We start from the raw sequence: 22,346 nt of genomic DNA on the forward strand, positions 1-22,346 counted from the left end.
CGTTCCGGTTGTGATATCGCGAGACTACAACTAAAGACTTTACAGATCGTGTAACCGCCTCAAGCCTGTTGAAAAGTACAGTGAGTACAAATTAATCAAGTATCAATCAAGTATACTTTAAATGGAAAAACAACAAATTCCAAGATTGATAGATTAACATTTAGACTAATAATCAAACGTCGGTTTCCCGTTGGATGGTACGTCCCTTTGCGAACCGGACCCGGAACCAAAGTTATCCTCGAGTTTACGGGGGTGACCATTTATTGAAGCAACGGAGATAAGTGTCAGGAGCGTGGAAGGACATTGCTAGAAGCAAACATGTATAGATATTTATTCCGGACTATTTTCACAGCTCGAAATTCTTCAGTCAGTGTCTTTGAGTCGAGTGTTTTACCAGCTAAATGCGACAAGGCTGCAGTTTTCAGGTGAGCGGAGACTGAGACCGAAACGGGACACAAGATCAACATGGCGTAACTAAATAACGTCTGTTAATATCCGCTACTTACTATTTGGGGAAGGATTTTAATGAGGAAAAAGTTGACTTTGCATACTCGAAAAACCTTGAGTGTCATTTGTTTCCATAAAAACTTCAAAGCTGAGGGAGAGGCTGTTAGCTATTAGCTTACTTAACCTACACTGGTGGGGCGGGATATTTTGATTGACATTTCTTAGAGGTGCTCAGGTGCAACACTGGCAGGTCGTTTCCAGGATAACCTCTATATAAAGTTGCTATGAATCTGAAAAAGAAGAAAAATAATAGATGGTCCTATCCATCCTCTCGGACAGGACAACCTCACATCTAATGACAGACATTCATGTTTTATATTCTTATTCTTGGCTATAATGGTCTGCACTTAACACAATAGTTCACAGTCCATGCTGTATACAGTGATGAATATACTATCATAGCTGTAATAGCTTCTTAAATATGGTGACGTGTTGCTTTTCTGTGTCAGCCTTTCATAGTATGAATATCTGAATATCTTTGGTTTTTGGACTGTCAGACAAAATAACACTGGGGGAAGTCAGAATGGGCATTTCTCAATTTAATTCATTTTTAATCAACAATATAAACAAGTTGCTAGTTGCAGTCCTACTCAGGCAGATTAAGAAGCAGATTTTTATTCTCTGGTATATGAATCTGGTGTTCAAAACAAACTCATATGTTCTGACCCCCATCAGGGGTGTGTCGCACCATATTATTGATGGTATAGGTTGAATCATTGTGGATGTGACAAGAATTTGTTAGATCAGGATATTAAAAATATTACGGATTGTTATGCATTGTTACACCATGTACAGCAGCAATAAGCATGACAGAAAATAAAAGCAATGTTGATCCTGGCTTTGCTGTGGTTTAGTTAGTTCTGAAAAGAAAAGGACTTCTGTTTGGTGTGGGACGCCTTTGAATATGCAGCGTCAGATCCACAACAAACCACTGTAAACCAGTGTGAGAAGAATAGAAGAATAGCAAAAGGGGACAACACTATAAAGTCACTTCACCATCTTCACCAATCACACAGACACACACACACAGATCAGTGACCTGTGGGTTATTTGTTGTTGAAAATAATAAAGTGTTTTATTACATTGTAATAAATATCATTTTGTGAAAAATCCGTTATATCATGATGTTATTCTAAGACAGTATTGTCCACTCCTAATAGTAATTGTCATGTCTTGATATTGAATAGTTATTAATGTTCAACGTTCTGTGATCTTTTCTGATTCAGACCCACATGATGATTAACTGTGTTTTGCTCTTAACATAGGATTGCAAATGGATGTGGAGTCAAAGCCATCAGCACAAGTTCAGTCAGGCTCTGTGAAAACAAAGACAATGTTGTCCTCTCTAAACACAATGAGAAAACAAATGCAGATGAGAAGGCTGACCCAGCAGAGAGTCCGACTTTGGCTCCACAGAAAGCTGAAGATGACAGCAAAGTCATCAAGATGACCGAACAAAGGGAGGAGCCGGTGGTGTTAAAGACGGAGGATGGAAATGAACAGAATGTGGCAGAGCCAAAAAAAGAAAACACAGCAGCTAAGAGTGGGAAGGAGGGTCTCCTTGTACTTCTTGGAGCCATGAAGGTGGAAGTTACCAGTAAGAGGAAGCTCAACCTCTTGAAAGAGAAGCAGAATTATGCATTAAACCCCAAATTAAAGCCAGCCGCTATGGAGAGCACCATCAGTATGTTTCAGAAGGTGTCGGAGGAGGCTTCATCAAATATGTAAGGGGAAGGGGAGGGGTTTGACTCGTAGCTTGTGCTTGTAAAATGTGACATTTATTTTGCATCCTTGTCTTGGGAGAATATCAGAAGCTTTAGTCTCTCTTCATTCACTGATTCACTCTGCATGGTGTTTTCCAGTAAAACCCTGGACCCTGAACTGGTAGCAGCCGCATCTGCTGCTGCCTCCACCCTGCCTAACAGCAGCCAGGCTGAGTCTGAGCTGCTGCAGCAACTGAGGCAGCACGAGGCCATCACTGATGCTCAGAGCAAAGGGGACATGAGCAACCTCGGGTATGTGTCCTGGAATCCAGTGTATAGGTCTCCAGTGTATGAATGTTAATAGAATGAATGGGACATGTCTTTTCTTTTTTAGTTCCTGGAAAATGGAAAATAAAAGGTCTGATTCCCATATAATAAACATTAATCCAACTATATTTTCTCAGAGGAATTATTGCTGACATGAAAGTGGCAAAGAAACCCCAGCAACAGAAGGCCCGGGGGCCTAATCCTATCTACTTTGATGAAGACGGGCGAGAAAACACACCAAAGGGAGGAATCACTGCTGAGCTGGATGGTGTTTGGAAAAGGTAAATACATCCATCACATCTTTACTCACATAGTTTTTGAGATGGACTGTGTTTTAAATGCGTGTTTTATTTTTTTTTTTTAGGAGGATCTTGCTCAGTGGGAAAAGACTTAACATCTTCTCCCCCACTACTGACAAAGATGTTGAATCAACACCTGGTAATGATGAATTTAGATTTTTCTGTAAATACCCTTCTATTATTATTGACTATGTTTTCTTACAGTGGATTACTTATGGTATTTTGATCCTTAGAAATATTTTAAGGGAGTGTTTTCCTAAATTTCTGTCACTCCTGCTCAGGCTGATAAAATATGTTGCCTAACACAAACCGTTGTAAAGAGAATAGAGCTTCATTAATGCTTATTGTCATGGGATATTGTCGTGCAGTTTGTCTCAGTTTCTCTTAAATAACCTCACCTCACAAAATCTTTTGGTTTTAACTTCATTGGTATATTTGCTAATAATGCTGGTGTCATATTTTCAGCACGACCAACTTTATGGGACGTGGACTTTGCTAATCAGTTGTCTATGTCAATTGACCACATGCCCCGCAATGGGCTCGAGGAGATGATCCAGTGGACAAAAGAGGGGAAAATGTGGTCGTACCCAATCAATAATGAAGATGGTGAGTAATGAATGCTGTGTCTGTGTTCAGTATATATATATAGAGAGAAAAAATAAAGTTTGGCCCCTGATATTATCTTCATGCTCTTACGTCAGGCTTGGAGGAGGAAGCCAGCGTCCCATTCCATGAGCATATCTTCTTAGAGAAACACCTGGAGGAGGGTTTCCCCCGCCAGGGACCAGTGCGCCACTTCATGGAGCTGGTGGTGGCCGGTTTGTCCAAAAACCCCCACCTGACTGTCCAACAGAAGAAGGAACACATTTCCTGGTTCAGAGACTACTTCCATCAAAAAGAGGACGTCCTAAAGGAGGCTGATATTCATCTAAATTAAACATCGGACAATTTAATACTTTTCCAGCATTTGTTCAGTGTGAACAAACAAAAGGAAGACCCATTTTCTCAGCACGATTTCACAACCATGAATATCATTACCCATACAGTTGAACAGGTTCCAACAGAACCCTGTTTAGATTTCTTGACTCTTCCATGAGGCCTGGCAGAGCAGACTGGTATAAAGTCTGTGTCACAGTGTCAAACATTGTACAGTATCTACTGTTTGTAAAATGTTGATCAGACCAGAGAATCTCTGTTTAATCACTTCAACACTGGCATGTCACACCGTGGAGGAAAACTATACAGGAAGAATGTGAAATTTTGATGACAGAAGTGCGTGTACAAAGTATACAATCAATATAAAGCAGTAAAGATACAGTCATGGCTTTTTGCGTATTTCAGTCGCCTAAATCTATCACTGGTCATTTGTTTACACTGTAATTGCGTAGACCAATTCTAATACAGGCAGTTAACAGGCTACATTGTGTTGCTAGTGGAGTGATACAATTATATAAAGAGACATTTTGAATTTAAGTGACGTGGACATTAAATTTGTTACAGAAATAACTGTCAGTAATAGTCAGGTCAGTGCAGTAGTTTTTGTGGTATGCAGGTGTATTAAGTGATGGTCAAAAATGTTATTATACTAACTTTATAAAAAAAAGTTATACAAAACTAAAGCTTTTATATAAATGCATGTTTACAGATTAGGTTGCACATACAAAAACAGCAGACTGTTAAATTTGATGGACTGATAAAGACCCTCACATTCAAAGAAAATAAGTTTGATCAAAATATTTATCGTATTCTTTCACTGTCAGGGGTCGTGCAAACAGCTGTGATCATGATTAATGGTGTTTTTCCAGGCTGGCTGTGGAAAAAGTATAACGTTTGCTCAGCATTCAGGAGCTCAGATCTGTGTTACGGTAGGAGCGTAATTAGACCTTGAACCTCCTGCCCTTTGTGAGGGAAGTGCTTATAAAGTTAAAAAACATGTTAACAATGTACCACACAGATCCCTCCTGGTCTAAAAACACCCTTGGCAATCCATTGTCTGAGAAAGTGTGGAAACTGAGAGCTTGACATTTTTAAGTGCCTCATTTCCACATTTTGTTCACTTTTCCTTAAACACTGCCGGGATTGGCATGATAAGATGTTGGCAACACTCTCCTTACTTGTATATGTGCGGACTGTATGAAATACTGAAAAAAAATGTTTTTGTGGAAAGACACCTGGTCCTGCTCAGAATGTTCTTATATGCAAATAACCCACTAGATGGCACTACTCATAGCAATGCAGTACTGTGATCGACTAGTTGTATTAAGTAGTATGGTAAGAGTAGATATGATTGTCCAACCTATAACCAGCCTGTCTAAGTGTCACAACATGTAGTAAAAGAATGGTTGTGTTGTGGATATCAAAATCACATGTAACGGGCCAAAAACGCCAACTGATGGCTGAACTGTTTATGAAAATTAGACTATATATGGAAAATATCCAATTACACGATGGAAACATGTTACTAAAAATAGCGCATCTGTTCAGAGATTTTACTATGAAAATCACGAGGGACAAAGTTTGCTATTCAGAAAAATCTTTCTCTGATGGTCACATGGGGACAGCGTCTCTAAAAGCGCATGAGGGAGTTTGCATGTTCCTCCACATCTAAGGTGCATTTAGGTGCCGTCAAAATGCGTTGGAATGACAAGAGAAGTAATTGGTAAAAAAAAAATTTATAATCACAGAGTTGTGGTGGAAAGAACAGAGCAACAAACTAGCCACTGATGAAACTTGTTTATTCATGAAGAGTATATAAATGTGCCAGTTATTAATAGTCTAATCAATTATCCAAGTTCGACGACAAATTCTAGAAGAAGAAGAAATAAAGTGCACATGCGATGCATATCTGATTTCAAACAGGGTATAACTGGGTGTGATTTCCAGCCAAAGAGCGCTTGAATGCGTCGTCAAGTTGTGAAACCCAGACGACGGAGCCTGTGAGTGGGCCGTGAAGGCAGCACCAGACACTGTACTACTTGTTAACACTGACAGAGCGGCAGACTTGAGAGCTGCAACTAGTCGGTGCAGGATGGTGTGAACTTCTGTGAAGACCTTGAACGAAACTATTCTCCGACTTTTAAATTCCAGACCTCTCTTATCTTCTCTGGCTCTGTACTGGGATCTGCTGCGTGAACGCAGCGTTTTTATATTTTTACCCGTGTGAGTTTTTTTCCCATCAGTTTCTTTAAGTGAGCGTCTATGTGACAGTAAGCTCTGGTTTGACCCTGACATGGCTGAGGTACCGCCACCACAAACACAGCCGGTCGAAATAGACCCGGACTTTGAGCCTCTTTCTCGCCCGCGTTCGTGCACTTGGCCGTTGCCCCGACCGGAGCTTATCGACCCGGCCGGCTCCAACACATCCTCCCCGGCACCGTCGGTGCAGCAGGAGCCGGGAGGAAACACCGAGTTCATCAGTAACCTCGGCTTGTTGGAGGAGGACTATGAAGAGTACACGGAGCAGAAACCGCCAGTCCCCTGTAACGATTTTCAGTGTCGGGACGGAAACTGTGCGCATCTACATCACCACCATCACCACCACCACCACCGCCTCCATCACCTTCAGCACCAGCAGCAGCTCCCGGGTCCGCAGCTGCCGCCTCAGCAGCAACAGGTGCCTCCTCCCGGCGTCGCGCCCCTGAGCGGCTCCGGCCAGAGGAAGAGCAGCCACAGCTCGTCCCGTCGTAACGCCTGGGGGAACATGTCGTACGCTGACCTGATTACCAAGGCGATAGACAGCTCACCTGAGAAGAGGCTGACACTGTCTCAGATTTACGACTGGATGGTGAAGAGTGTGCCTTACTTCAAGGATAAAGGAGACAGTAATAGCTCCGCGGGCTGGAAGGTGAGTGTCTGCGTGCACGCGAGGGCTTATGTGTATGTGTGTGCACGCGCGCACGTGAGCATCCAGTTGTTTAGGATGAACCTGAGATGGTTGATATTTTTATCTTGTAACTCTTTTTACTCTTAGATCACCAATCAAACCAAAAGTAAGAACATCAACACACAGTGTAGTTGGGACTGGGAAAAAATGGCACGAAAAGGCCTAAGAGCTCATTTCAGATTTTTAAAGAGAACAATAAATGACTCCTTTGTTATGTTGTGAATATAGGCTGCAAGTGTCGAGTGTCAGTACTGTTCAAAAGACTCAGTTACTGATCCCTGATCTGCTCCACATAACATGCAGTAAGTGGAAAAGTGCAGAGACTGAAGGACACAAACATTGTGATGTCAGATCTGCATCAGTGTCTGCCTGCACTGATGCACCTTTAACTTTTTACACATTAAGAAAGAAAGAGCAAAGTTCTAGAAATGCTGGAGATTTTGTCCATCATGTAGTGGATTACAGATTCATTCATAGTCTGTAGCAAAATATAACAAATCACTCTCAAACTCTCAACACAGACATTACAAAAATGTCTCCATCCTACTCTGCTGAGTATAGGAAACATAGGGATTAATATCCTTTTAAGGTGATGTTACAGTAAGAAAATCACAGGTGGCTGAATTCTAGTCATTTTGTTATTAGTAACACTTGTGTTTTTCCGTACCCCACAGTCAGTGATGTCACAGCAATTGTTTTCTATCAGCTGCCGACAGCAGAATACCTGGTGTGTGTGATCACTCGCTGTGATGTGAGTCAGTCGGACATGACTGAGAAATTTAAACCACAGAGAGAGACAACTTTTCTGACCTATGATCACATCTATACAACTTATCACTGTCCACTCATTATGTGCGCAGGCAGCACAGATAAGTGCGTGGTTTCACACAGAGTATTGCACTACTCAAATCAACCAGTCACCTCTACCACAGTAGAGTACAATCAGAGCTCTGCAGACACCATTTTTCCCCACTGGTTTAAGTTCTGAACTCATATCTCCGGATAATATTGATCATACATTAGAAATGACTAGTCATAATAATAATGGACAGGACAGGAAAAAAATCTTTTAATTTCTCCCATCTCAGAGAAGGAAGTGTAATATTTTCTCTTGTGTGATAAGGTTAAAAAATGAACCATGAGCATGGTTTCAGAATTGTTCAATGGTTAATCTGAAATATGACAACTGAACTTTGGCATCTCCGTAACCTTTGAAGTTTTGGAGTGGTTTCCTCTGTCAGCGGTAGCACACGCCTCTCTGCTGTGTCAGTGAGGAAACGTACGGCTCTAAAGCAGCAGAGCACTAGCCAGCATGTGTGAATGTAAACATCCCTTACGCCTGCCTGAGAATGTTTCTCTTTGTAGAGGCCTGAAGAGGCGCGCTGTAAAAATAATGTTAAGTATGGAGAATACTGAAGGCATCAGGAAGGTGTGGCAGGTAGTCTTCAGTTTTATTACGCACCTGTCAACCAGGTGTCGGAAAACAGGGTTTGACTGAGGAGAGGGATGCAGATTAACATACTCAGATATGCCTTTTCCTATCCTTAAAAAACTCAGTGGGAACAGTCTTTCCACTATTACCACAAAACACACTGACTCATGGTCTATGCAGCATTTCCACAGTCATAGAAAACTCAGTACCATCCTGAAATCTGAAAGCTGTGGAAACGTATTGGAAATATTTAGTGCGAGGGACAAGTTGGAAAAGCATTTAATGCCCGCACAAACACGTTAACCCAGGTCTTGATACTGTCTCACCAGGTGAGGTGAAATTAGTCATGAAGGATAGAAATGAGCTGAGCAGCCAGAGTAGCTCAATGATGCACCCAAAAGTAGGGACTAATTAAAACCTACACACATAACTAAATCTGAGTCAAATTCATAGTTGAGCTTGCAGCTCTTCCTGTAACCCCTGTGTCCTCGTGAGACGTAATTTTGAAGTTATGTCAGGAAATGCCTTTGTGGACCTCAATCAAATATAGTTTCCATTGTTTAACACCCCCACGTAAAAAGCTTGATCACAGCTTGTATTATGACTTATGGCTCTGCAAAACCACCCTTTCCTCCTTTTCTTAGTCTTTCTGCAAGTCTTCTACTGCACTTTCTTAAATATAGGTGCACTGGCTGGTGGGAATGCAGACAAATATTGTTTGGGGGGAGTTTTTGTCACAAAGGCAGCATGGAGTAAACTGTTCGGAGGTAACCTGACAATAACAGGAGGCGACACAAACATCTCAATCAGTGTTGGGGAGTGTGTCGGAGGGGAAGGCGCTGGGAGAAGGGGATGCTGGGAACAACGTCAAACATCCTCCATTCCTGAGCTGTGCGCTCATATCTTTGTGTTCCTGTCTTCTAGAGTTTCCTCAGCGGATGCTACGGCTTGGAGAAAGGGATTGCTGCTCTTTATCCTATCGCTTCCTTTTGTGCCCTCTCTCTGGCCTTTTGCTGAAGGTGTTTGTGTTTGTTCAAGAGACGCTCGGGTTGTTTGGAGAATTAGAGACTTGTCAGTTTTAAGGCCAACGTTACGTAGCACCAAGGTCTGTAAACTATGGGACTGATCCCTGCAGCTCTTTGAATGACATACCTTTTTGCAGGTCTAAGCCCCAGTCTTCTGAGTGCATCATTTACAGAGGAGGTGATGGTAGAGGAGCATGAGGTACTGCTATCTAATGATACATTTCAGATTTGCATATCCCATGATTTTCTGGTGTTGCTGGTGACTTAGTACATCATTAGCACAATCAGCATGACTGTTAACTTGGATAATTTTCCACCCTGTGATCCCCATTTAGCTTGAGAGAGCTTTGGGTCCATGTAATCATGACCTTTATGTTCTCTCATTAAACTGTGTAATAAAAGCAACTGTTGATGTTGCAAAATTTGGGGAAAAAAAGCCTCTCACATTTTCAAATTATTGATCATATATTGATCTTATTGTTTTGCCATTATAAACACACACCTGTGTGCAAATTTTGGAAAAATTATAGATGACCTCTGATTTACTGCTGAAATAATGTAGAGAGCGCTTAGTCAATCATATGTTGGAGGAAAAAGGGATTGACATAGGAACTCTGTACCCTGTACTGCAGTAGCCCAGTAGCTTTGAAGTGCCACAGTGAGATGATGTGCTGGGCACATACCATGAACTGACATTAGTGTGAATCCAGCTGATGATCTTTTATTCCTTGTTAATTATTCTTCTTTGTTCACAGAGCGCTATGCAAACACCCATTTCATCAAAGACAGCAGCTCCAGCCTGTTGATCTTTGATATGAAATCAACACATCTCTACTTCAACCCCTGCATTCCTAAATGTTGGCATGCTCGCCGGGCCTTGGAACCACCGGCTAATAGTTATTTTTACACTTTCCTGTTAAAAAAACACGACGGTCCCCCCACAATGAACTATGATGCATTTCCTGCCGAGTGGATGGAAAACAGTACCATGTGTTAACATCCCCGCCCTGCAAAACATGAGGGTCAGGGCTGGAAAAAGAGAAGTTACCAATGGGAGAGACCATATATGGCCCATGTTTGTGCATCTAATTCTACATGAAGTCAGTTTATTCCATTTCAGTCGCTCCCACCACATGGTAAAAGAAATCACCAGTCTGCTTTATAAAGTTTTGTGTCAAATGCTGGCCTTTGTGTTGACTTTAGAATCCACATGCATGCTTGTGAGCCTTGATTGTAGTGACAGACTGAGATAAGCCAGAGACCTCATGGTGGGTGGAGGGTATTGAGTTTGAACCTCAGTGATTACACAGCCCCACCTAGAAAACTGAAGGTGGGCGGAGGGCAGGATGGGGGCGATGCTGGTTCTGCTAGAGCTTCCTGTCCCCCTTGTGTTGTGGAGACTCTTTTTGTTTTCCCTCCGAAAATGCTGTGTAGCAGTTCAGTTATCACGATGCCTTTGCTACGGGAGAGGGCCCCTACCAACTGGGAGGACTGGTTCCCCTGGGATATTAATGTGTGTATGAGTGGTAGTGTGCAGCATGCAAGGTACTTTACCATCTTACTGTCAGTGCCACTGTTTTTCTCAGTGAACTGTGACCTTAAATAATGGAACAGGAAGTAGCACCCCTGAGTTTAACTGGCAGTGAGGGCCTGAGGCATTCATTTCAAAACATGTAAATTGTGAGAAAGTATCTTACCTACCTTTTTGAACTATTATAAAGATTATGAAGTGTGTTAAAGGTTTTGTAGTGCAACACAGATCTGAGACAGGTTGGGTATTTTTATACCAGTGCTTAATGGATGAATGGAAAGTTTTGGTCGCCGCCTGTAGTAATGTTTGCAATGGCTGCCTGTTGCAAAGCAGTTTATCTTACTATATCATCTAGCATGGGTGTCATAGGGGCCCCTTCACTGTAAATCAGTAGCCTGTTGATTGTGCTGTCTGGTCCCTAATGTTTGCATATGACCACTGTGGAAACTAGTGACAGACAACACTGACAGTATTTATTCAGGATGAGATGAGCTGCTCAGTGGAAAAGCTTACTCTACGTCCATTTGAACAACATCTCCCAGATGAAGTGACAGCTGATGAAAATGCCCACTAGCGGAACTGCAGAGTTGGCAAAATGCAAACAACCATGCAGCCCAGGTTGAGTGCAAGTTACTTGAAAAGCTAAGGTAACGCGCATGTGGCTTCAGCTACACCTACACTGAACAAGTATCAGATGAATTGTCATGAAATTTTGCAGAGGCATTCATGGTCCCCAGAGGATGAATATCAATGGACTTTGGTGTCCCCCAACTCTTCCTCTGGCACCAATATAATTTTGAGTGAAATGTTTTGATAACTTTCAGATGGTATGACGTGAGATGCTGCCAATGGGTCTCAGTGACCTCTTCCAGGGGATTTCCCCTGGGAATCCCCTGTGCCACCTTTGAGTCTGGTATCCAGTTTGTATGACACAACCATGTAAAAGTAATAACATTCACATCGGCCTCAGACGGACTTCACACATGGTGCTTATTAGCAATTGGCACCAATGCTAATGCTGCAAACCTAGGATTTGAACACTGTAAACATTATACCTGCTAAACAGCATGTTATCATTACCATTGTAGGCATGTTAGCATGCTGACGTTAGCATTCAGTTCAAAGCACCATCATGCCTACAAATATAGCCTCACAGACCTGCTAGCATGGCTATAGACTATTCAAAGTAGTCTATTAAATAGAAAGGGAATTCTCTTTTTTAAAAGTTTTACTTCATCTTTTTTAATAGAGTAAAGGTTTTTTAATAACATTTTAAAATGAATCATCCTCAAAAAAGTTTGAACTCAGTTTGGGGACACAGGCCTGAAAAAAGACAACAGCTACTAATAGAGGCAAGAAGAAAAAAACCTGAATAACTGCCAGCTATTTGTCTTGGGATCACAAGGTTAAAAAGGGAGGCCTGCCCTGAACTTAAGAGGCCCACTGAATGCTTCAAGTAACCCCATGAAGAAAGGGAGGCTTGGGGCAGGGGCTTTCAAAGTGGAGCGACCGTGGCTTGAGGGAAGGAGGGGAGCAGTCAGCTGACTGGCTGTGTACAGTCTGCTGTCTACACATGTGTGAGTCTGTGGAATCTGTGGCATGTGGGTTTCTGCATTGTCCTCCAGCCTATGCAGGATAATAATCTCCCTCTATATTATGCTCACAAAAAGGACCTGGCCTCAAAGCCATTATTCAAAACATAAAGGACATGGGTGCCGAGGGAGGCAAAAAATATGGTGTGAAGAAAGAGAAACAGGGTCAAAAGTGACTGAGATTAGTGTCCAATCCTGTAAAAAAAAAATGAGTGTGCCTTTTTACCCTGTAAAGTGTGCAAAGAATGTGTGTCACTCTAAAGATCAGGCTGAGAAAGATTGGAGATTAAGTGTCTAATCGCCCTGGTATTTCTGAATATTTAAGGGCCATTTAAGTAGGATTGAGGATCACTTTTTTTGTTATCAATAGCACATCACGTGAGGATGTTTAACTGTGTCTATCAATCTCACTTGCACCCTCCTTGTTTATCTAGGGCTGAAATCCTAGCACAAAGCTCTCCATTCCCTTTCATGGTCCCACTTTGAAGCCATTGCAGAAGTAGGTCACTCAGTTTGATGCTCAGTGTTAATGAAGTAGCCTGCATTGTGCCTGGAGCCATGAAGAGGCGACAGGGTCTCCACACTGAGCCACAGGGTTCATCTTCTTCTGCAACCGCGCTCACCTCTTTACCGCCCTGTAACAGAAAACTCAGATCCCACGCTCATTTTCAACTCCGCTCACGCTTCTTGGGTCAGAGGAGAAGGGGGAGGGGCGGGGGTGCACAGGAAGACACTGTCAGGAAGTGGCTTGTCCTTTTACTGTAATCTCTGCAAGTGCTATGCTCTCTTATTCGCTTATTTACACCAGATATCTGTCTGCTCTGTAGTGGTGCTAGTATGACAGTGGTTATTAAAGATAACATTTATTTTCACACCTTGTGACCAGAAAAAGTTAGTATATAATAAAGAAGCAGTGTGATGACTATACACACGTTAGCTCAACACTTATCTCACAGGATTACTGAGTGATGTACCTTTTCCACAAGTTATCCTCACAAATTTGTTTAAATGTAAAAAAAAAAAAAACCTTTTATTCTTTTTTTTTGTTTTGCATGTGTTAAGAGCTGTGTCTGATGTAATGTATACCAGTGGATCACACTGAACACATATATCTCTATTGGAAAAATAATCATTAATACTGTCATACCAATTATAGACACACCATCCAACACTAATAGGAAGTCTCTCTTGGCACAATGCGCACTACACAATCAGCTAGTTAACAGAAGTCTGTTTATTTCCTACATGACCGAAGACCCAGCCAGCACGTAGACATAGTCAACAAACTGGTGATGAAGTTTGCCACAGCTCAGCTCTTTGTGGTCACTGGCAGCCAACGAGATTAGCATACTTCCTTATTTCACTGTTAATGTGATTTTGATTTATGTATGATTGTTCCACATTTTTCCTCACTCTCTACAACTTTTTTGGAGGAACAATGTGGGCAGAGGCATTTCAGAAACAATGCTTTGACTGTGGTTGAAACCGTTGTTGAGGTCAGTGTATTGGAAGTAATTGGAAGTCAAAAAATAGAAAATGGTTCTATAACACTAAATCACAGCAGAATAAATAAAACATGACAATGTATAGCTTGAAAAGAGACTGTAATTACTTCTTACTGAGTTTTACCAGTGGCTAATGGTAGCTAATAGTAGCTAATGCAAACGTTTTAATTTCTGCATAATTTATATTACTAACTACTTTGCTGACTTTGCTTGTGATTCTGCTAACTTAAGCTGCATTTTATCATCAACTAAATATCGGTCCTTATCATTGATATAAACCTGAGCTTCTGATTTTAGACACAGCTGCTCTCCAGCAGTTGGCCTCCTGGGAGATCCTTTGGCCTGTCTGTGGTTTTGTCTGGTGCTGAATGTAAAATGCTTGGACCAATTGCGAGTGAGGCCACTTTCACTGAGGCTGCACCTGTCCCTGCAACTGGGCCTTGTTTGTTTACTTATCCTGCGACCGTTACTGCAAGCCTCATGCTTCGCTACACAAGAAACAGCAGCTGTGTCATTTCGGTTGTTTTGAAGTCCAGTAGGAGGAGTCATTTCATGCTGCAGCAGTTTGTCTCAATGATGCTGATCAGATGATGAAGAGATCATCGGGTACACTGGGAGAGTTGTAAGCTGGTGGAGGAGTCTCCATAATCTAACGCAGTGCAGCCATGTATCTGAGCTGGGTAGCAGCAGGTGGACTCACACTCTGTAGAGAGACAAGTGGTTTCTGCTGCACTACATTCACACCCTGCTGCCCAGCATATGGCTCTTCTGTGGGCAAACTGAAAATAGATTTTGTCACAAGCAAAAAGATCTTTCCCATGTCAGGTGTCCTTGCACCAGATCACCTAGAACTAGTGTGACATTAAAAATCACTTATTCTGCAGTGTAGCACCAGATGCAGCATTATTCTGGAAGAACATACAAGACATACAGTTTGCAAGAATCTAGTCTTTGGTTGCTACAAAGCTGGGAGCAATGCTGAAATGACATTGAAAATATATTTTAAACACTCATTAATCATGGCCACGCCCACACACAAATGCCATGCAAGATATTTTGTCTTCAAGCCAAGAGCAAAGGGCAAAGGCAAAGCTGCATTGTAGTTCAGTATTTTGTAAGGATGTATACTATATGAAATGCACCTTAACTCTTGTACATGCATGTGTTCAGTAACTGAATAAATCTTCTCGCTTAAACAGTTATGTCACCTACAGCCCTCCATAATCTGTGCCTGGGGACTGCCCTGGTTGCTAAGAGGGGTCAGTGAAGGTCATATAGATTTCTTAATGCCCCACATTCAGATGAGCTGTCATGCAGCTACAGGTGACATATTTTACTACTTCAAAGTCTGTTAAAAGTGAGGGCCGTAACAATGCGTTTCAGAGAGAAGTTTAGCAACAATAACACATATAGGGCACCTTGGGTCAGGCTTTCAGAGAAATAATGTGTGAGTGGGGCACCTCATGAATTAGTGAGGCAGGGGATGTCTTTTGTTCTCTTTGGACTGAGGTGAGGTCTGTCTCAGACAAGGATTATCCCAAGCCGAGTGGTGAATGCCCCTTCCCAGGGCCCAGTCATGCAGTCAATGATCTATTGTGGGCACTAATCAGGCTGTAGTAGATATTTGCATATTATCAGTGATCTCAGCCAAGTGTGAGCAAGACATGTCATTCGGTGAGTAGAGCTGGTGCAGCACGCTGCTCAGATATCAGGTCCTCCACTAATGACTCATTTCCTGCCTTCGGTTACAGATTGAGATCATATAAAAAGAGAGAAAAAGGGGGAGAAAAGGTCACGAAGTAAGTGTGCACAAGTCAGAGTGAGCATTGCATTTTGCAGCGTGCATTAACTTCACCTCAGGTTTCTCTAGCCTGCATGTGCAGGATGTCCTCTGACACAGGAAGCCTTATTCAAACGTCAGTAGAAGAGAAGGGAGGAGCCTGGTTTGGTGGGGTGGGGGTGGGTGGGGGGGGGTCTGTTGTGGTGACTCAGAGAGCAGACGGTCCGGCCCAGCACGTCACATCTCCTCCTCACCCTCTCTGTTTCTGCTCCATCCAACCTGTTTGCATGTCTCTGTCAGCGCCGGCTGAGGAGCTCGTGTTTAGCACACAGTGAACTCATTGACCTCAGCTCCGCAGGCATAAACATCTCACTCTGCCACCCGCCCCGTCCTCACCTCGAACTCTGTAACCTCCCTCTGCTTTCTTTTTCAGTGAAAATTTCTCCTTTGTGCACGGCCCACTGCTTCTGCTCTGAGGATCAGGCTTCAGAGGCTTGATGTATCGCTTGAGGTTGAACTCACTGTGGTCCAGTGCCTTCATATGGGGACTGTTTTAAAAATATTTCTCAAAATAGTTTTAATGTTTTTTTTCTGTTTCTGTTCCATCCTCGATAAGAAATAGTTCTTTAACTACTTTTTTTCTATTAGAGAGTTATGAGTGTTAATATTCTTACAATAAATAATTCACAGATAAATCTTAATTTAGTAGGATATATTTCTGTCATATTAATATGATTGAATATGAGTCATACTCCGATGATTAACAAGTACTGAATGCGTCTGCTGAAAACCATTACCCCAAACCAAGACCAACATTTCGCAGACACACTCAGACAATCTGTCTGTTGTTTTGAATGTGAGTGTCTTTATCTCCATGCTTTGTATATCCCTGTTGAATCCTGTGGTTGGGGACATCTGGCTTTACTAACTGCAGGGAGCTGCTTTTGGGTTCACATGGGTATTGAAGGGAAATTCCCTGCTAGTTTGTCTTGTGTTGCTCTTTGGTCTTTTATTGTAGCCTCTATCCAGCACAGCCATGAGTTGCACATTGGGAACACTTTGTCCAGAGAGACCGAGCCATAGCGCATCTGTGTCCTGCATGACTGTCTCCCTGTTCCCCAGCCATCGTTGTTTTTCTTCCTGAGGGAATTACCGCAGGAGGTGGCTCGTCTATCCTCTTTAGGGTTTTTAACATAGCATTAAAGAAAACGTACTAAATGAGGCTTTAGGTGTATACGTGTTAGCACAAGGACAAATGTGACCACATATAGTTGGGTTGGGTAAAAACCAAAGAAATACAGACTGAATCAGCTCTTTCAGTAGGGTTGTTGTCAAAGTAGGACTCTGGGTTTGAGACAAAACTCAGACAAGGTTGAATCTTTATACACGTTTCCAACAGCGGTGATGATTCTGTTCTAATTTGTTCGGTAACGCATCTTCTAAAATTAGCAACTTTACAAGTGTGTTGTGCTGTTTTTTCAGTTTGCTGGAGCAGTGCTGCTGAAAGGGTGGGATAGGGCTGTGCTGATAAAACCTGAAATCACAGGAAACATATGAATATTGCATACTGTGAGGAGGGAATAGGATGACCAACCTAATACAAGCACAGCTGCAAGCAATTAAAGGATGACAAGAGCTAAATGGGACAAATTAAAAAGTTAAAACTTCAAGGAAACCCACATCACATGGATTTTAATAAAGGTTATAAAAAGCACTGTGATGGAAATGCATTTTAACGTGAAAGAGGAGGAGGCAGTGATGGATACAAGTCATGTGAAAACACTTTTAAAACTGTCAAATACACAAAAATGCTAAACATTGCTTAGCTCATGGTACGTCTAGGTTTTTTTTTTTCTGTACTTTTCATTTACTTTTCTTTCATTATAGGTTCTTGTGCTTGGAGAAAAAAATCTGGCCAGGCTTTTCTGTTGTGCCTTTAGTCATTTCTTTTGTTTTGCCGTCATATTCAGTAACTGATACTGTACACTTGCTTTTCTGACGTCTGTTTTTGCAAGAGTACCAAATATTTATGTAGTGTAAAATAAATGACACCACACATTCCATCCATCCCTCGCTCCCTCATGCCAAAGTGAACAGTTTCGGTTTCTCGGGAGAGCGTGAGGAGGGAGTGGAAAAAGCTTGGTAGACATAATATTGTTAGCAGAGGATATGGATGTACACATGCTTTCTGTTAATCTGCCAGCTTTGACATCACACTCAGTTACCGGCTCCCTCTCCACTCTGTATAAAAAATGTCAAATGTTTCCTCTGCAAGATAAAACACCTTCTCATTCCTATTGAAAAGCAAAGGAAGGGATGGTTGCTTCTTTTTTCACCAGGATCAGCATTTCTTTGCATAACATGGCTTTCCAACCTTGAACACTTAACTGGAATAGTTAGTCATTCATAAAGAAAATACAGAGCTGTTACTTAGAAACAATTCATTCTTTTCCCCTACAGAACTCCATCAGACACAACCTGTCCCTGCACAGCCGGTTTGTACGCATACAGAATGAGGGAACAGGAAAAAGCTCCTGGTGGATGCTGAACCCAGAAGGAGGAAAGAATGGAAAGTCACCTCGACGCAGAGCTGCCTCCATGGACAACAACAGCAAACTTGCCAAGAGCAGAGGAAAGGCGACAAAGAAAAAGGTACAGTTCCATTAATTAATTCTGTACTTGTATAGTTAATGTGTATTAATTGTCTACAGCCTATGTGAGGTTTTTATCTTTTTCTCTGCCCAGATGGCTCTACAAGAAGGGGCTGAGGGAGGAGCTGGCAGCCCTAGTTCCCAGTACTCTAACTGGCTTGGAAGCCCAAACTCCCACAGTAACGAGGACTTTGAAACCTGGAGCTCCTTTAGGACGCGTACCAGTTCTGATGCCAGCACTCTCAGCGGTCACCATTCGCCTTTCCCTTCCGAACAGGATGACCTGGGGGAGTCCGACGGCCACTTGATGTATCCTGGCGCGACAGGGACCAAGATAACCTCCACGCTGCCCAGTCTGTCTGAGGTTACTGGATCCTTGGGCCAACATGGCTCAGAGAATGTCATGGAGAGCCTGCTGGATAACCTGAACCTGCTGTCTCCCAAAAACCCACCGCTGGGCTCCGACTCCTCGCATTCCTCAAATGCTGCCATGCTTCAGAGTAGCCCCTACAACTCATCTGGCTTGACCCCGCACACACAGCAGGACTACCGAAAGTGCATGTACGGCCAGGTGAGGATGAACCCTCTCTCCCCTGCTCCCATGCAGACGCTGCCAGAGACCAAGCCTGGCTTTGGGGCTTATGAGAACCAGTATATCTGCTCTGCTGGCCTCCTCAAAGAGTTGCTGACCACAGATGCAGATGCTAGTAGGGACATGATGACCTCTAGGGATACACTGGTGTCCCAGGTTGGGAGGGGAGGTTGCCTGTTACCCACTTACAGCAGCCAGAGCCATGCGGGGGGTCATAGTGCAGTAAAAATGATGAATCCTCCTCAGAGACACCCAGTTCCTCATGTAAACCCACAAGCTATACATAGCCAGGGTCCTTCAACCTCACGAGACTTGAATAGCTGTAACATGATCCCACTGACTAGCCTGACTAGTCTTTCAGGGGCTCCTCCTCGGATGACCAGCCTGAGGACATGCATGCAGCAGCCCCGGGGACATCCAGCACACACTAATGATGTCTCGGCAAGCTACGGCAGAAGTAACGGCTACAGGGAGCTTAACTCTGTTCACCCACATGGTCACCATCAGGAGCGGCTGCCCAGTGACCTGGACAACATGTCCATCGAGAGGCTTGAATGTGACATGGAGTCTGTCCTCCACGACACCCTCATGGATGATGGGGCACTGGACTTTAACTTTGACCCCACAGCTGGACCTCATGGGTTTCCCCAGAGGGTGAAGACCACCACACACAGCTGGGTGTCAGGCTAGGACACACTGTGGATCACAAACAGGTGAGACTGACAATTAGTCTAGCAGGATGTACAGTTATTCAAACTTTCAGCAAACCTCCTTGAACATTTTCTGTTCTCTCTTACAGGTTTTCTCAGCATCTTGCCATCAGTCACTGTGATTTAGAGATTGGAAAAAGCCACCACCATTACTCTCCACAGAGCATTTGACACAAAGTTTTTTTTCACAGTTTTGTATGTCTTGAGTTGCAGCTCCATGTCTAAGAATGTATGTTACTTTACACTTCTGTTTATCACTCAGATCCAGATACTGAAATAAGACACAGCAGCCAAACCTGTTGCCATTTATAACAGCACTGAACCTGTTTAAAAAATATTTTATGACAGAAACTGACAAGCCTGCATTTGCAAACTAGTCTTGTTTGTCTTATATTTGATTATTTTTGCCGATTCATGGCATATTAAAATATATAGTATAGTATATCAAATAAGACAGAGTGCCTGACAAAAAAAATAGCCTGTAAAAAAATTATGCATATGATTTGTGGCCAGTTTGGTACCATCTGGTGAATGGAGCCAGTATTGGATTAATATGGAGTCAACACAGCAGTATGAAGTTAGTGATAACAGCATCTTTCCTCAGTTTCATTGAACTCATTAAGTGGTTTTTGGTCCTGTGCTTAAAATTTCATGTATAGACTGAAATTGGCACTGAAATCTTGCTGTATAATGTTCTAATAGACCCAAAAACCTGCCCAGTCAGATGTTCTGTATGGTCTGATCAGTGAGACAAATTTCAGATTAAATTTGAGATAATGTTTCAGCATCCAGCCCCGAATGGCAAAAGATTACACTCTCACTCTAGTGAGATAATTAGGCTTGATAGATAAACCAGTGTATCATCGTCATAGTGAAACACATTAACACATTAACATTATCAAAATAGCGAATTAAGCCAGAGGAAATGTACAGTGTACAAAAGGATATGTACAGTAATGGACCACATAGCAGATTGTGAAAAAAACACCAGTAAATCCTTGATAGAAATTTTGACACAAGCTGCATCTCTGACTGAAATTATCTCATCATTCAGATACTGTATGAAAATATTTATTTATGTTTTTACTCTAAGTTTAGCTGATGGATTTTTGCTTTTTACTTTGTATGCTTATGAAAATGTGTGTGCCTATGCTGTGTACAATGTGTATACTGTATTTGAGTTATATGATATTGTATTGCTGTAATTTTTTTTTTTTTTTTTACGTCAAACTAATATTAAAGAAGGAAATTACAGATACATTAGAAATGTTGCCTTCTGAAAACAGTTTACTAAAAGTCTGTATCGGTCTCAATTAATGTAGAGAAGTTTTCATGCAGTAAGAGATGTTGAGAAATTGTGAGTGTTTGGGAACACCTATCGCACAGGTCCCTAAGCATATTATTTTGCCTCATCAGACTCATTAATTATGAATGTTGCTGTCAGGGGAAAACCTCCCAACTCTCTCTATGATTACATGAACTTCTGTGGCTATGAAAAACAAAAACTGCTTTTGATGAACTGGTGATCAAATGGTGATCAAGTTAAAGTCAAAGCTCACTCACTGAAAAAGGGACATTTTGGGGAACTTTGGAGATTTTGACCTGACTAATGCTGTCTGATACAGGGTGAGCAGGAGTAGGTGGAGATGATGAGATCCTGAATTGACTGGAAATGGATGATGGCCTTCAAAGCTCAGCTACAGTTTTTATGCACCAAAGAGTTCTCTACTCCACCAAACGCAATTCAACGAAAGCGTTCGCACTGTGCCTACACGGTCTTACAGACTTTTAATGTTGTAAATATTATTTTCTTCAGTAGTACATTTTTGTATATGAAGGTTTTAAATTACTTGTAAGAATTGTACTGAAATATTATACTCTTATGTATGATTGTGTTAGAAATGGTTGTTTACATATCTAAGTCCAACCTATATCAATAAATATATGAACACTCATACCTCAAAATATTTTACCTCTGAAGTGTTGAAGGGATTTTTCCTGCCATTTTCCTCAGTGAGTAATGTATTGAATTCATCTCAATTTTTACTTTTTTGTGTGTGTGTTTGATTAATTCTGAAACCAGTTGTATTTGGACCTGTTCATCTGTCTTTGCATTTCTAATGTTTTCTTGTGCTTGAGGATTATAGCCATTAGTTTATAGTAAACGTTATGTGACAGCACAGCTACAGCTTAAATTAAATACAAATTTGTATGAAATTATAGATTTTGAAAGACTTTTAAAAAATGTATATTCATGTGTTCAGTCAAAACTCAATGTAAGAAATTCAGTAGACATAATTGAATTATGTTGGGGCATAAAAGTACTATTTCTAGAATTACTGAAGCCTATTAAAAATAAAATATGTGATAGGAGTATTTTAGTAATGGGTCAACATAGCTACCTTGCACAAATGAGATTAAATTTACAAAAGTACTTGAGCCTGTTACATTTGATGATGAAAAAGAGCATAGTGCATTTTTAGGTGTAATATTTGACATTACACAAATGATGACATCTACCTATGTGCAAATATTATTTGCAGGAAAATATTGAGTGTCTTATTTTGTCTTTGATATCTACATCGAGGTATTGTTGAAATAATTCTTTTTTTTTTTTTTTCTATGTAACCCATTCCAGGGCATAAATCGCCATGTCAGCTCATAATTAAAGGAAGAAAAACAGAGTTGCATTTGTGTATCTTTATTACAGTTGTATCTTTATTTTTTGTTTTGTGGGTTTTGGGCAGACAAGAACTTGAAGTCCTAACTGTATGCAACTCCTGTGCCTTAGAGCATTTTAAACAGTGAG

General features: G+C 41.7%; 2 protein-coding genes across 2 annotated transcripts; both read left to right on the plus strand.

Annotated features, from left to right (window-relative positions):
- Positions 1 to 100: 100 nt before the first annotated feature.
- On the plus strand, positions 101 to 4,309 carry mrps31 (mitochondrial ribosomal protein S31). Its single transcript, XM_018692327.2, has 7 exons — positions 101 to 425; positions 1,773 to 2,231; positions 2,370 to 2,522; positions 2,675 to 2,818; positions 2,902 to 2,975; positions 3,302 to 3,442; positions 3,538 to 4,309. The coding sequence occupies exons 1-7, from the start codon at positions 319 to 321 to the stop codon at positions 3,771 to 3,773; spliced, it is 1,314 nt and encodes a 437-aa protein (XP_018547843.1). The 5' UTR covers positions 101 to 318; the 3' UTR covers positions 3,774 to 4,309.
- Positions 4,310 to 5,818: 1,509 nt separating this feature from the next.
- On the plus strand, positions 5,819 to 22,221 carry LOC108893933 (forkhead box protein O1-A). The gene is made up of 4 exons (XM_018692411.2): positions 5,819 to 6,680; positions 18,045 to 18,236; positions 18,330 to 19,540; positions 19,627 to 22,221. The coding sequence occupies exons 1-3, from the start codon at positions 6,066 to 6,068 to the stop codon at positions 19,515 to 19,517; spliced, it is 1,995 nt and encodes a 664-aa protein (XP_018547927.1). The 5' UTR covers positions 5,819 to 6,065; the 3' UTR covers positions 19,518 to 19,540; positions 19,627 to 22,221.
- Positions 22,222 to 22,346: the final 125 nt, after the last annotated feature.

The sequence above is a fragment of the Lates calcarifer genome, linkage group LG20 (genome assembly GCF_001640805.2).
Source record: "Lates calcarifer isolate ASB-BC8 linkage group LG20, TLL_Latcal_v3, whole genome shotgun sequence".
In the NCBI taxonomy this organism is placed as follows: domain Eukaryota; kingdom Metazoa; phylum Chordata; class Actinopteri; family Centropomidae; genus Lates; species Lates calcarifer.

Coding starts and splice junctions, on each gene's coding strand:
- mrps31 (XM_018692327.2), top strand. CDS start 319: ATGTATAGATATTTATTCCGGACTATTTTCACAGCTCGAAATTCTTCA. Junction 426..1,772: donor GACAAGGCTGCAGTTTTCAG/GTGAGCGGAGAC, acceptor CTCTTAACATAG/GATTGCAAATGGATGTGGAG. Junction 2,976..3,301: donor AGATGTTGAATCAACACCTG/GTAATGATGAAT, acceptor TCATATTTTCAG/CACGACCAACTTTATGGGAC.
- LOC108893933 (XM_018692411.2), top strand. CDS start 6,066: ATGGCTGAGGTACCGCCACCACAAACACAGCCGGTCGAAATAGACCCG. Junction 6,681..18,044: donor ATAGCTCCGCGGGCTGGAAG/GTGAGTGTCTGC, acceptor TTTCCCCTACAG/AACTCCATCAGACACAACCT. Junction 18,237..18,329: donor GAAAGGCGACAAAGAAAAAG/GTACAGTTCCAT, acceptor TTCTCTGCCCAG/ATGGCTCTACAAGAAGGGGC.